Raw genomic sequence first — 13826 nt, forward strand, 5'->3', positions numbered from 1 at the left:
GACAAAGGGTTCCTAAGGGAAGTATATTTGGTCATGTGTGTGATGTGTGTGAAAGTGACACTAAAGCTAGGCCGCAAAGGCTATGTGTGTGGAAAGATATTATTGAAAAGAATCAAATGATAGTGACTCTTAGGCTAGGGTAAGCTAATAATGTAAGGATCAAGCCCCCAAGTCTAGCTCTAAGTGAAAAGGGATAAGCATAGGAAATCCCTTTATATGATCATGGTGCAAGTGTGTGAATGTGAATATGAATGCATGTTTATTACGGCCGCACCTCGATGTGAGGTTGCCTACGTATCCGTTAGGAATCAGGCCAAACGTAGCTCTAGCCGAACCTCGCACAAGTGTGTATACCTCAAAAAGGTCTTTTAAGGGTTGTAACGTGGTTAGGCTAAAGGCTGAAGAAGAAGGGGATAAAGGCTCAAAACCCTAGATAAGCCCCCAAGGTGTGCAACCTCGCTTTTGAATCTTTATATTTTTATGCTTGAGTTTCTACTTTGTTTTAGCTCTTTCTTTTCTTATGCTTTAGCATTTTTATATTTTAATAAGTGTGGGCAATCCCGATCATGCGGTCTATCACTCACTTGGAATTCATGTTTCTCAGGCACGGTACCGAGCACTCGATAAGAGACGCAATCTGAGACGTGTTCTTATCGAAGATATTTTCATATCAAAGACATTGGAACACTTGCCCTTTTTTACACTTTATTTATTTTTGCTTATTTTTGCTATTTTAATTTTTTTGAAGTACTCAAGCTCTTTTTTAGAATTGCATAAGTTACACACCATCCCATCCCAAGGTTAGGTAGATGTAGGTTGAAAAAAGAAAGGTCTATCGTTAGACGAGGCTCAAAGTGGTTTACCAAAAAAGGATGTGTAATTGAAGGGTGAAAGGCGATATGATGTGGCTACAAGGGGTGCCTTAAATCATTTGTATACCTTGTGCTTAATTCGACATGGATTTTATTATTTTTTTGTTTTATTTTTTTTTTATTTTTTTATGCAATATAAAGAGATGATCATATGCAAGAAAATAAATGCTCAGTTTATTAAAAGAAAATATATAATGATCCTACAAAATAAATCTAAGGAGAATAAAAGGTGCCTATGCTAGACTTATTGGGGAAAGGGTAAAATAAAAAAGAAATAGAAAAAAGAGGTCACGAAATCTTGTCGTTGAAACTCGCCTCTTGTCTTGCGTTGTTTCCTTTATCATCACTCGCTCTTCTTGTTAACTGGAGGTATGGGAAGCCTGTTATTATCAATCAAATGTTGGATAACCTCCTTTAGCTTCCAACAGCTTTCAGTAGTATGACCCCTACCTTGATGGTACTTGCAGTGTTCGTCTGGATTCCAACTAGGCAATCTTTTCTTAGGCGCGGGATCTTGAATAGGTCCAATGGGAGTAATGATTCCCTTGGCATAGAGTCAATCGAAAGCATCATCGTAGCTAATTCCAATAGGGGTGAAGTCTCTTCTCAGTTGCTTTCGATTACCCATGGCTAGGATCTCACTAAGGTTGAAAGTACCAACACTATTACTAGAGTAGGTGTTTTCGGAAGAAGAAGGATAGTCGTTCTTTTTCCCTTTACAACCACTGTTACTATTGTTACTAATCTTGGCCTTCTTGTCGCGCGGAGGAACATGAAGGAGATTTGAATCAATGAGATCTTGAACACGATCTTTAAGGGCGAGACATACTTCGGTGGTGTGACCACAACCTCTATGGTATCGACAATAAGAATTTGGAACCCAATTGGGAAACCGTTTTTCAGGCGGAGGGTCTTGATTGGGACCAATGGGGTGGATAAGACCTTGATCGTGAAGACAGTCGAAAGCTTCATTGTAAGTCGTACCTATTGGTGTGTATTCTTCAATGGTTCGTTTTTCCTGTGGCTTAGGAGCATTGAGTTCTTCATTAAACCCTTGGCGAGAATTTTGTCCGATGGCCATCACCCGATTTGCTAATCCTTCTACCACATTCAAGAGCATGGCAATGACATCTTGCAGTTTTCGAACGTCCTCTTTTAGACTTGACGAGTCTTCCATTGTATTATCTAAGAAAAGACTTTGATCCTCCTCAATCATAGCCACTTCATCGAGAAAGGTCATATAAGCTGTCTCGATCATGGGCTCTCCTACAGGTGTGAAGTGATGGATCGAGGGGTGCTTGGTCATCCTCGATGGCTAGAATCTCGGAAGTTTCATTGTTATCGATCAGATCTTGAATAGCTTCTTTGAGTTTCCAACACTCCTTGGTGTCGTGACCCTTTCCTTGGTGATATTTGCAGTGCTTATTAGGGTCCCACTTTGGTGGCCTGGCTTCTGGAACTGGATCTTTGATGGGCCCTATAGGCATGACTAGTCCTTTGTGGTGTAGCTTCTCGAAAGCCGTTTCATAACTCATGCCAAGTGGGGTGAACACCCTCATTGATCTTTGGATTCGTGGTTTAGAGGCGTTTGTGGCATGTACCTCATTAATGGGAGAGGAAGAAGAAGGATGGTCGTTCTTCTTTCCTCTCGCACTATTATCTTTCAGAAGGTCATCTTCAATGTCAATGCCTATATTATAGACATCCTTGAAAGTATTCAAGTTGTATTGGTACTTTAAATGCTTTGAATACTTCCCTTGGAGATTCTTGATAAACATCCTCACATATTCTTTTTCGGTAGGAGTCTTGACCATATTAGCAGAAGTTTCCCTCCATTTGTTGAAGAAAGAAGTGAACCCTTCGTTTTCTTTTTATTTTAGCATCTCAAGTTGTCTGTGGTCTTTTTCGTCTTGGATGTTGCACTTGTATCTATCAATGAAAGCGTTTGTCATCGATTCCCAAGCAGAGATTTTTTATTTCTCGAGAGAAAAGAACCATTATTGAAAAACGGTTTCGAGAGATAGTGGGAACAGAGAGGGAAAAACCTTCTTATCGATACCCTAATACTCATTATAGTTTTGAAAGCTCTTAGATGGAAGTAAGGGTTATCTATTACCTTGAATTTAGGGATGTCAGTGGCGTTGAACTTATGCGGAAGAAGTTCCTTGTCCAGCGAGACCCCTTGTGAACTCATGCCTTGAAATTTATAGTCACTAGATAGCTTGCTTAGACTCTCTTGCATGAGGTTCATTTGTTGTTGCTTCACGGGATCATTGATCTTGAGTGGGAGTAGCTTCAGTGTGTCAGTCACGGTAACCAATTGGTTCCTAAGCTCATTGACTTCCTCTTGAGTTGCCATTATCCTCTTATATTTCCTCTTTTGACGAATCGATTTATCAAAAAGTGAGACTTGAATAAAGAGGTTGTCCTTGATTAATCTCCCTTCTCTCCTCGACCAAGTACTATGGAAAAGGAATTTGGGGATATCTATTGTTAATTATTTGACTCAAACTTTATTCAACATGCAATGGACGGAGGAAGTGAAGAAAGATGGAATGGAATGTGAAGAATATTTAGATGTAGATGGAGGGATATGGAGAATTAGGAATAGAAGGTACCCCCCAATTCAAATGACGGAAAAGACCGACTCATGCGTGAACCTAAGACATGGTCATGGTGACATATACTCAAAGTGTGTGCTAAGACTAGTGAGTGTAGGTGACATGTTAAGACTCGTGTCATGACCATGTGGCTAGACTATGTGACTAGATTCAATTAATGACTCGACAAGGCATAATTGACAGCGAAAATTAACCGAATTAATTAGTAAAGTGGTTAATTAGACACTAGGTGATGACTCGACCAATAATCCGAACTGTCGGCCAAACGACAGGACTGGCGTCACATTGTGTAGCTTGGCGCCAGAAGGCAGAGCTGTCGCCAGGCGCCACACTCCACAGTGTGGCGCTACAGCTCAGACTTTGGCGCCAATATTGGAGCTTCAGTCTGGGACTGTTTTCGGTGTTATTAATCAAATGGGGTATGCCTAAAGTCGTACTAGGTCAATTCCGATTAAAATATTAGACTTTATTGACTCTAATTAATTAATTAGGCAAAGTTCTTTAAGTCATTAATTTATTAATCTCAACACAAGCCAAACAAACATTTAAGAGATCATAGATCATATGCATAACAAATAATGCACAATTAGTCAAGTAGGCATAATATGATGCAATGAGTTTGAACCTAACCATGGCTTTAGTTCTCTAAAGTTCGGGATATGGTTTAGTCAAAAGAGGGTCCACGGTTAATTGTCCGGATGCACCGCGCGGAAGCCTAACCGTGAAGGGTTGGCGCGAGTGGATGGGACACCGCGAGCTTTAGAAAAAAACTCGCTTCCATGGTTTGGTGAATTCAACATCTCGGATGTACCCTTTGTTGCACAAAGCGTTCAATCGGGTAGATGGAGCATGAGTTCCCAGAGGGTTATGTCCATATGTAGAACACATATGGGTTTCAGAAAAGTAAAAAAAAAATTTAATCAGGAAGTAGGATCGAGTAAACAATATGAAAAACCGGTCGAAATTAGAACGCATATTTCTGGCTCGGTATTGGGGGAAATTGGCGCCAGCAATCAGAGACTGGCGCCAATACTGACGTCTGGCGCTACGGTTAAAATGCTGCCGCCACTGCTCTAGCCCCTGACGCTACTTCCCACATGCCTCAACAGCTTTCTGTGCTCGATAAAATTTTCCAGTTTCGCGCGACGTTATTTCGGTCCTGGTTGTGAAATATATTTCTCAAATTTCCTACGTGTAAAATCCTATGTTTTTAACTCATTACGGATGGTATTTCCAATGAGATATTTTTTATGCATATGACAATAATGTTAATCAAAATTACGCACATGAAATACTTAGAACGTTTCGAGTCTCATCCACTCATTCTAAATCATTGCCGAATCAAATTCAGGAATTAAAATAGAAATCCTCCCCAGTGGAGTTGCCAAAAACTGTGGGGAATAAATTTCAAGCGTTAACCCCTAGGTTGAACCCCACTGTGATCATACACTAAAGTACGGTGGCGTCCAAAAGGGAAGAAGATAGAGCAAAAGAGTCGCCAACAAGTTTTAGGAACTTGTAAACCGTTCACAGGGTGAAGGTTACACCCCTTAACGATCCAAGAGATCGTCAACTCCATAAGGTCTAGAACCAAATAAAGGTTCGGGGATTATGGTACAAATCCAACCTAAAAGAGATTGAACCTGCCCTAATAATAGGCCTCTACTTTAATACAGATCGTATTCATGTGCGCTTTCTAATTAACATGCAATCAATAGGATTAACCCTAAACCTGTTTATCTATGTTGGTTGAATATTATGCACAAATAAACTATTATTGACGATCACTTGAATTATAATCAAATTAACCCTAACAAGATTATTAAATTATCTTATTAAGCGTGATTACAAGTATCAAAATTCCCTTTAAACATGCATAAAGGCGTGATCAAGCAATAACAATAAAATATCAACCAACATAAAAAATAATAATCATCAATCATAAAAATAAGTTATAATCATCATCAAAATAATAATAATAATCATAATCATCATAAATTATAACAATTATAATCATAATCATGTTCATGTTAATATTAAAGCATAATAATAGCAAGATCCTAGGCATGATACTTACAAGATTAATAACAAACCCTAGCATGTCACTAAGCAATAAAAATCAAATCTTTAACCCTAACATGATACTAACAATCATAAATATTAGGAAGAACATAGGAAGCATCGCAGGAATCATAATAAGGATATTTGATATTATAACCTTTTCCCTAAACATGATACTAGGAATATCATAATAACAATCTAAACATGATTTCTACATCATAATATCAATTAAAACCTTTAAAGTACTTACTTCGATGCTTCGTACCTCTTTCTAATAACAAAATATACACGTTAGTAACTTCAAGGAAAATAATAAACAAAACAATTAAATTAAATAATTGAAAGAGAGATTTGGGACCAAACCCTCATAAATTAAACCTTTCACATCTAGGGCGAAGGCAACTTCGAATATGGCTAGGTGTTTCTAGATCTAATGAATGCGGAATTTTGTATGCAAAAGATTAGTTTAGAAAAGAGAAAGAAAGATTTGATTAGAGAAGAGAATGAGAGAATTAATGAATGAAAACTGATTTTAGGTTAATGTTAATTGAAACTAACTGTTGACGAGAATTGGTGAAAATTCGTGTATGAAAACGGAGTTTTTAATACGTTATTTATAGAGAAATCAGCCAAAAAGATAAAATATCAAAACAGAGCACTTAGCGCACGTAAAACAGAGCTGGCGCACCTAAAATAGAGCTGGCGCCAGCACTAGCTAATTGGCGTCAGACGCCAATGGCTAGCACTAGGCGCCAATAGCTGGTGCCAGGCGCCAGGTCTGGTTCCAGGCGCCAATGCCTGGAGTCAGGCGCCAGGCCTGTTTTTGACGCATTTTCAAAAATCAGATAAGTTTGTCGTACTGGAGGATAAAATCGTATCTTTTCCTCGAAAATGCTTTTTGATTTTAATTAAAACTCTGAAAAATCAACAAAAGTCAATTTATCAATGCTAATTGAATTAGGAATGAAAAGAACCTTCTAGAAGAATCTAGAAGACTAAAACCATTCGTAATTGCATTAGGAATGTTAAATCATATTAGACCCTCCCCAAGATCATTGGGCCGTATATAAGGGCTCAAACCGAGCCCAGTTTAGTAAATTGGCCATAACTTCCTCAATATTCATCGGAATTGGGCTTATAATATATTGTTGGAAAGGTCTTGTCAAGCCCCATCCAACTACACTACTATTGGACCCATATCATGGTCCAACCAAATTGTATTGTCTGTTTTCTTAAAATAAGTTTTCAAAAATAAAGAGAAGAGGAAAAAATTAAAACTATCCGCAACACTAAACTTTCCACACTTTCACTTCATTCGATTATGATTCGACGCGAAAGGTACTTATCACTGGGTTTGGTTTTTGGGGAGACACAAATGGGTGTCTACAACTATAATTTTGTGCAACAATTTTGGAGTGAATAAGAAAAGTATATTTTTTTGTGCGTACTTATGAATTGTAGGAGACTTCAATTTATAGTGGACTAGTAACCAAATAAGGAAGCTATTCACGACAGACATTCATGCGAAAGTCAAGGAGTATCAATTAAATCCCTTTAATTGAGTAATCACAAGCAATCAAGCATTATGTACTTAGCCTCAAATATGCATGGTTACTCGGTTAGGCTTAAAATGGGTAATAGAAAATGTATGGGGAGATATTTACATTTAGGCCGTTATTGTATGTTAGGACGATGTATTACTCGAATCCGGTTCATCAGCAATTCTCGTTAATTTCGGCATTTATAGATAAAGTATACATATCGTCTTGTCGGCAGCTGACACGTGTCGTCCTCACATTTGACACGTGGCGAAAATTACTTTACATATTACACTGCCACCCGTCACTTAATCAAGCTATAAATAATCTGGTTTTACCTCATAAATAAGGTAGCATTTATTACACTCTCTCTCTCTCTTCTTTCTCTCTCTAAATTCTCTCTCCTCTTTTTATAAACACTTACTAACTTAGTCATCGGAGTGGTTATCCCCGGATTCACCCCGGGGCTAGCTGATCTCTTCTTTGTGTGTAGGTTCTCGCTTGGCCGATAGGAGCAGAACGGGTTATATACTCAGGCTTCGAATCTTGGAGTTAGGTCATCGGATTCCTGCAGAAACAATTGGCGCTAGAAGGAGGGGAAGCTACTTAATAGCTTCTATCGCCTAAAAGAGCCTCACATCTTCCGATTTCAAAAAAAAATAAAAAAATGAGGCATCCAGAAATTCAGATTGAAGACGAAACTCATACTCTGGAGGGTAACAAGTTTCATATGCCGCTAACCGCAGAAGGACAGGCTGAGACAGATACGAATCCTATGGCTGGGTTTACCTCAGAAGAGCTAGAAACGGCGGCAAGAGTGATGACCGCCATGAGTAGAAAAAGAAAGGAAGTCGGGGCAACCCAAGATGGAGGAGGGGTGCCGATTATAACTCATGGCAATCAGTTCAACCAGGCTGGAAGTTCACAAAGACGCCAACATGAAGGGTCACCGATAAGATCACAGCAGACTCCTAGAGAATCAAGGTTCAATCCTCAAGTCAAGATGAAAGTACATGGACTTATCATCAAGGAGTGGTGCGAAGAGTGGTTCAGTTGAGGGCATCACCATTTGCGCAGAGCATCCTTGATCAACCGATGGAAAAAATCAAAATGCCGACATGTCGGTATGATGGAAGGGGAGATCCTGGTAGATGTATGACCTCATATGAAGGGCACATGATTTTATATACCAATTCTGATGTCGTTTGGTGTAAAGTATTCCCAACCACTCTGGTTGGGGAAGCGGCAGATTGGTTCAATACTCTTGAAAATGGAGCGATCCATAGTTTTCAACAGTTAGCTGAAATGTTTGTGGGACAATATGTCAGTAACAGTGTTCGACAAAGAACTTCAAGGGAGTTGATGGTTGTTACTCAAAAAGCAGATGAGTCTCTAAGGGACTACATAAGAAGATTTAATAATGAAGCCAATACAATCCCAAGATTACAGCAGGAGATAGTGGTCATGGCGCTAATGAATGGCTTGAATGATTCGAAATTTAAAAGATACTTAACTAGAAAGAATCAGCCAACATTAGCTGCAGCATTTAACAAAGCTCATGACTATATAAAGAGCAAAGAATTGATGAAAACAAGCAGCCGGGTTGGTTCCACCGATAGGATTCACCCAATGTCGGAAGGGGGATCTTCAGGAGGTGGAAGGCCGAGAAATCCAACCTTAGCAAGGGGAGGAAGCCGTCAAGAGGTTAGAGGAACCAAAGCACCAATGCGATATAATTTTTATACACCGCTGAATGCACCGAGGGCTGCAATATATTCTGTAAATCAGAATCGGGAAGGATGGGTGAGACCCATGCCGATGAAAGCAAAAGGAAGGGATACCAAGAAATATTGTATGTTCCACCGAGATGTGGGGCATTATACTGAAGATTGTGTGCAGCTGAAAGATAATATTGAAGAATTAATAAGGAGGGGACACCTCACTCAATATCGGCTACATTCAGGGGAAAGTCAACAACAATAGTATCGGCAGCCAGAGCGACATCAGATAGAACTCAGGCCAGAAAGGCAAGGGCAAGTGAAGTGACAAGGGGATATCGTGCAACCACCATCGTCCACTGGAAAAAGAGTTGATGTAATAATCGGTGGAGCAGTTCACGGAGGAACGATAAGTGGAGCACGGAAACACCCATCAGAACATCGGCACATTGTTAATGCATTAGAAGTCAGTGATCGCCCGCAGCCATCCGAGATTCTAGATGTAATGTTCACCAAAGAAGATGAAAAGGGAATAGTTTTTCCTCATGATGATCCCCTAGTACTGATAGCAAAAATCAATGGGGCCGATGTGAAGAGAATTTTATTTGATGGAGGAAGTTCAGCAAATGTTTTGTTTATGCAGGCATTTAATGAGTTGATGACAGGCCGACAATACCTAACGCTGGTATCTTACCCAGTGATTGGGTTTAATGGTTTGACAGTGAGTGTACATCCCCAAATCTCCCTCTACGGAAATACTAGTATAATACGTATAATTATACCGTAGAGATAGACTTAGGCGTATTACCGCCGCGTGATTACGCAAGGCTACTCAACTTACTAAAAATAACAATACTTTGCAGCGGAAACTTCAATACTCTTCTTTATTAATGTTAACAATAATAGTAACCAATGTTATGAGTACTCAAAATAGATACAAGACCAAATTCCTAATTTAGTGAAAACCAATCCCTGGACTCCAATGCATCATTTATTGACTCCAACCTGAAAATAAGCAACACTGCTTACCATTACGGTAAAAAGGGCGAACCAAAACAAATAAGTAGTACGAGTTAGCAAAATATGCTAAGTACGATAAGTGCAAGATAATTAAACTCAATTTATTCGCAAACATGCTTTAAAACCAATTTCCAATAAATAATAAAATAATTCCAAAATCATGGTTTAAAACCAATTCTCAATAATTCCAATATCAATAATCAATAAACCAATTCCAATTATTTAAAAACCAATTCCTCATATTAAAACCAATTCATCTCCCAAGTGTGCACACCCCCCAAGCTAGTCTCCTTATATTACAAGGCTGGTCTTGAGGAAAGACCCGGTCATGCAAAGTCCAAGGCCTTATCAATAAACCAAATCCGCATAGTGGGATTACCAACATGCTTATAAAGCATAAATAATAATAATAAATCCATGATTCAATAAATCCTCTTTTAAATCCAATAATTCAACCTTTAATGAAAACAATCCAAACTCCTTTTCCATAAATCCAACTTGCTTTCAAAATCAATCCTTTTTAAACATGAATAATAAATTAATTAATCAAAACATGTTATAAAAATCAATACTCCAATTTAATTATTAAAACCAATCTTTTAAACATACTTTTATTTCATAAACCATAATTCAATTCAATTTAATTCAAACAACATAAATCATTCAAACATGTTTCATTCAAATCGACCACTTCCAAGGTATCTATCCACCTAACGTACCTTGATCTTCACCTAGCCAACAACACTTCAAAATAACTCTCAAGTAGCTTGATCAAAAACACCCTACAATTAAATATAACCTGGCCTTAATCAATATAAGGTTAACAATTAATCACAAATAATTAAATTAAACCCTCCCAACTAAATGTACATGAACCTCTTAAATTAATTCAACATGAACATTATTAAAATATGATTTTAAAACTACTCATAATAATTTTATATTAATCTCCCATAATAATAATATTTGAATAAAAGAAAAGGAGAAGAAAAGAATTGGATTTGCGTAGGAAATAAAGATAGAACTTTCAGAGGCTATAACTCCTTCAATATAGCTCCGAATTGGGTGATTATTGAGCCTAACCTCAAGGATTTGTTGAGAGGAACAACGTTCTGTGAAATGTCACTACCCCCAAAACTGACCAGAAGTGCCCGAAAATTGGATTCAAAGATGAACGGGATGATTTGTGTAAAATTGAGGAGAAGAAAAAGAAGAGAATTGGTGTGAAGAATGTGAGAGGTATGAAGGGGTATTATAGGCTAGTATGAGCATGAATTATGGTAGGAAAATTTAGGAAGAATTATGGTAATTAGGGTTTAAGAGATTACTTGGAGAAATGAGCAAAGATTTAAGGAAAGTTTTGATATTTGAAGGGATTGTGTATAATTGAATATGGAAGGTATGTATGTCATGAAAAATGTTAAGGAAATTGGAATTGCTTGGGGAATAATTAAAAAGAGTGAATGGCAAGAAAATATAATAATTGGATATCAAAAAGATGGAGAATTAGAATTATGGAAAATAGGAGATTTAAGGGAGATAATTAAAAATACAAATTACCAAAATATTTTCCCAAAATCTTTATGGGATGGCCGAAATTATTGAGCTTTCCTAAGCTCATATTTTCGGCCTTCCTATTTAATATTTAGGAATATATTTTGCTAGTTTAAAGAAATTAAAAATAATTGTGTAAATAATATTTATTGTAATAAATAATTGAATAATAAAATACCAAATATTCACCAAATAATTTAACTAATAAAAATCAGATTTTCACATAGGAAAATCCGAAATTATTGGCTAATTAATTGGGATTTTCGGACCTATTAAAATAATAATAAAATATAGCTTTTGCCTTAATTAAAATATCTGAAATAATCCGGTTTTTAAAATAGGATAAAAGGATAATAAATCTTATACAAAATAATGATTAGTTTTCAAAAAAAATTTGGCGCCAAAATTCAAATATCATTTTGGCTCCAAGATTTAAATAGTAAATTGAATTACTAAAATACCCTTTTTAGAAAATAATAATTAATTAGGAAAATACGTATGAAAATACGAGGTATTACAGTCTACCCCCCTTAAAATAAGTTTCGACCTGAAACTTAGCCAAAAGAAACGAAAATCATTTTGAAATTATTGGTTCATGCACATCCTAACTTGACTCAAGACTCCAACTAAACTTAAATAAGACTCGAAATCACTCAAAAATGACTCGAAAAGTAGACGCGCGAAACTCTATCGCCCTCTACCCCACTTAAAAGGAGTTACGCCCCGGTAACTCGACCACTAACCTTAGGTAAACAGTTCTGGGTAACGTTTCCTCATATCAGCCTCAGCTTCCCATATGGCCTCTTCAATTTTCTGATTTGACCACAATACTTTCACAATGCTCACATCCTTGTTCCTTGTGCTCCTGACCTTAGAGTCAAGAATCTTTACTGGTCTTTCCTCATAAGTCAAATTCTCATCCATCACAATGGTTTCTGGTTGTAACACATGTGTCACATCAGGAATATACTTTCGGATTTGGCTCACATGGAACACATTGTGAACCCTTTCAAGCACATTAGGCAAATCCAACTTATAAGCCACTTTTCCCACTTTCTGAATGATCTCATAAGGCCCTATGTACTTTGGGCTTAATTTTCCTTTCTTCCCGAACCTCATCACACCTTTCATGGGTGAAATCTTTAACAAAACCTTCTCACCTACTTCATATTCCTCTTCCCTCCTTTTCAAATCAGCATAACTTTTCTGTCGATCTTGGGCTGCTTTAATCTTTTCTTGGATCAACTTGACCTGCTTCACCATATCCTCAATCATATCTGGTCCAAGTACCATAGTTTCACTTATATCATTCCAACATACTGGGCTTCTACACTTTCGACCATACAAAGCTTCAAATGGTGTCATCCCAATGCTTGCATGGTAACTGTTGTTGTAAGAGAACTCTATCAAATCCAAGTGGTCTTCCCAAGACCCTTGATACTCCATCACACAAGCTCTTAACATGTCCTCCAATGTCTGAATCGTTCTTTCTGTCTGACCATCTGTTGCAAGATGAAATGATGTGCTCATTAACAACTTAGTTCCCATCGCCTTTTGCAAACTTTGCCAAAAGTTAGACAAAAACCTTGAATCTCTATCCGAAATAATATCCGTGAGTACCCCATGGTACTTCACCACAAACTTCACATAAGCTCTTCCCAACTGATCCATGGTCCAAGTACTTCTCATGGGTATGAACGCTGCTGACTTGGTTAACCTGTCCACTATCACCCAAATAGTGTCATTTCCTGCTTTGGTCTTTGGCAAAGCTCCCACAAAATCCATAGAAATCGAATCCCATTTCCACTTGGGCACCTCCAAGGATTGGACCTTTCCTGGAGGCCTACGATGCTCAATGTCCACCTTCTGACATGTCAAACACTTAGCAACAAATTCAGCCACTTCTTTCTTCATATTGGGCCACCAAAAAGTCTTCTTCATGTCCTTATACAACTTATCCCCTCCAGGATGCATTGAATAAAGAGAATTATGGGCTTCTTCCATCAATCTTTGCTTCAAATCACTACGATTCTGCGGCACACACCATCTTCCCTTAAAACGAATACTTCCCTCATCACCAATGGTGAAATCCAACACTTGCCCTTCATCAATCTTCTTCTTAATTGCTTTTAAATTCTCATCTTCCAATTGATTATCCCTTATCTCATCATAAATGGATGGTTGAACCACCAAGGCATTCAACATCCTAGCCACTTCACCATGTTCCATCACCTCCAAGTTCGACTTCTGAAATTCCACACACAAGTGATCTGGGACTACCATCATTCACCGTATGTTCTGACTTTCTGCTCAAAGCATCTGCCACCACATTAGCCTTTCCCTCATGATACTGAATATCCAATGTATAATCACTCATATACTCCAACCATTGTCTCTGTCTCCCATTCAAGTGCGTCTGGGAGAAAATGTACTTCAAATTCT

The 13826-nt window shown here is 37.8% G+C and overlaps 1 protein-coding gene across 1 annotated transcript; it reads left to right on the forward strand.

Annotated features, from left to right (window-relative positions):
• Nucleotides 1-8202: 8202 nt before the first annotated feature.
• On the forward strand, nt 8203-9075 carry LOC110723437. Its single transcript, XM_021902795.1, has one exon. The coding sequence runs from the start codon at nt 8203-8205 to the stop codon at nt 9073-9075; it is 873 nt and encodes a 290-aa protein (XP_021758487.1).
• Nucleotides 9076-13826: the final 4751 nt, after the last annotated feature.

Source organism: Chenopodium quinoa, unplaced genomic scaffold (assembly GCF_001683475.1).
Source record: "Chenopodium quinoa cultivar QQ74 unplaced genomic scaffold, ASM168347v1, whole genome shotgun sequence".
NCBI lineage: Eukaryota > Viridiplantae > Streptophyta > Magnoliopsida > Caryophyllales > Amaranthaceae > Chenopodium > Chenopodium quinoa.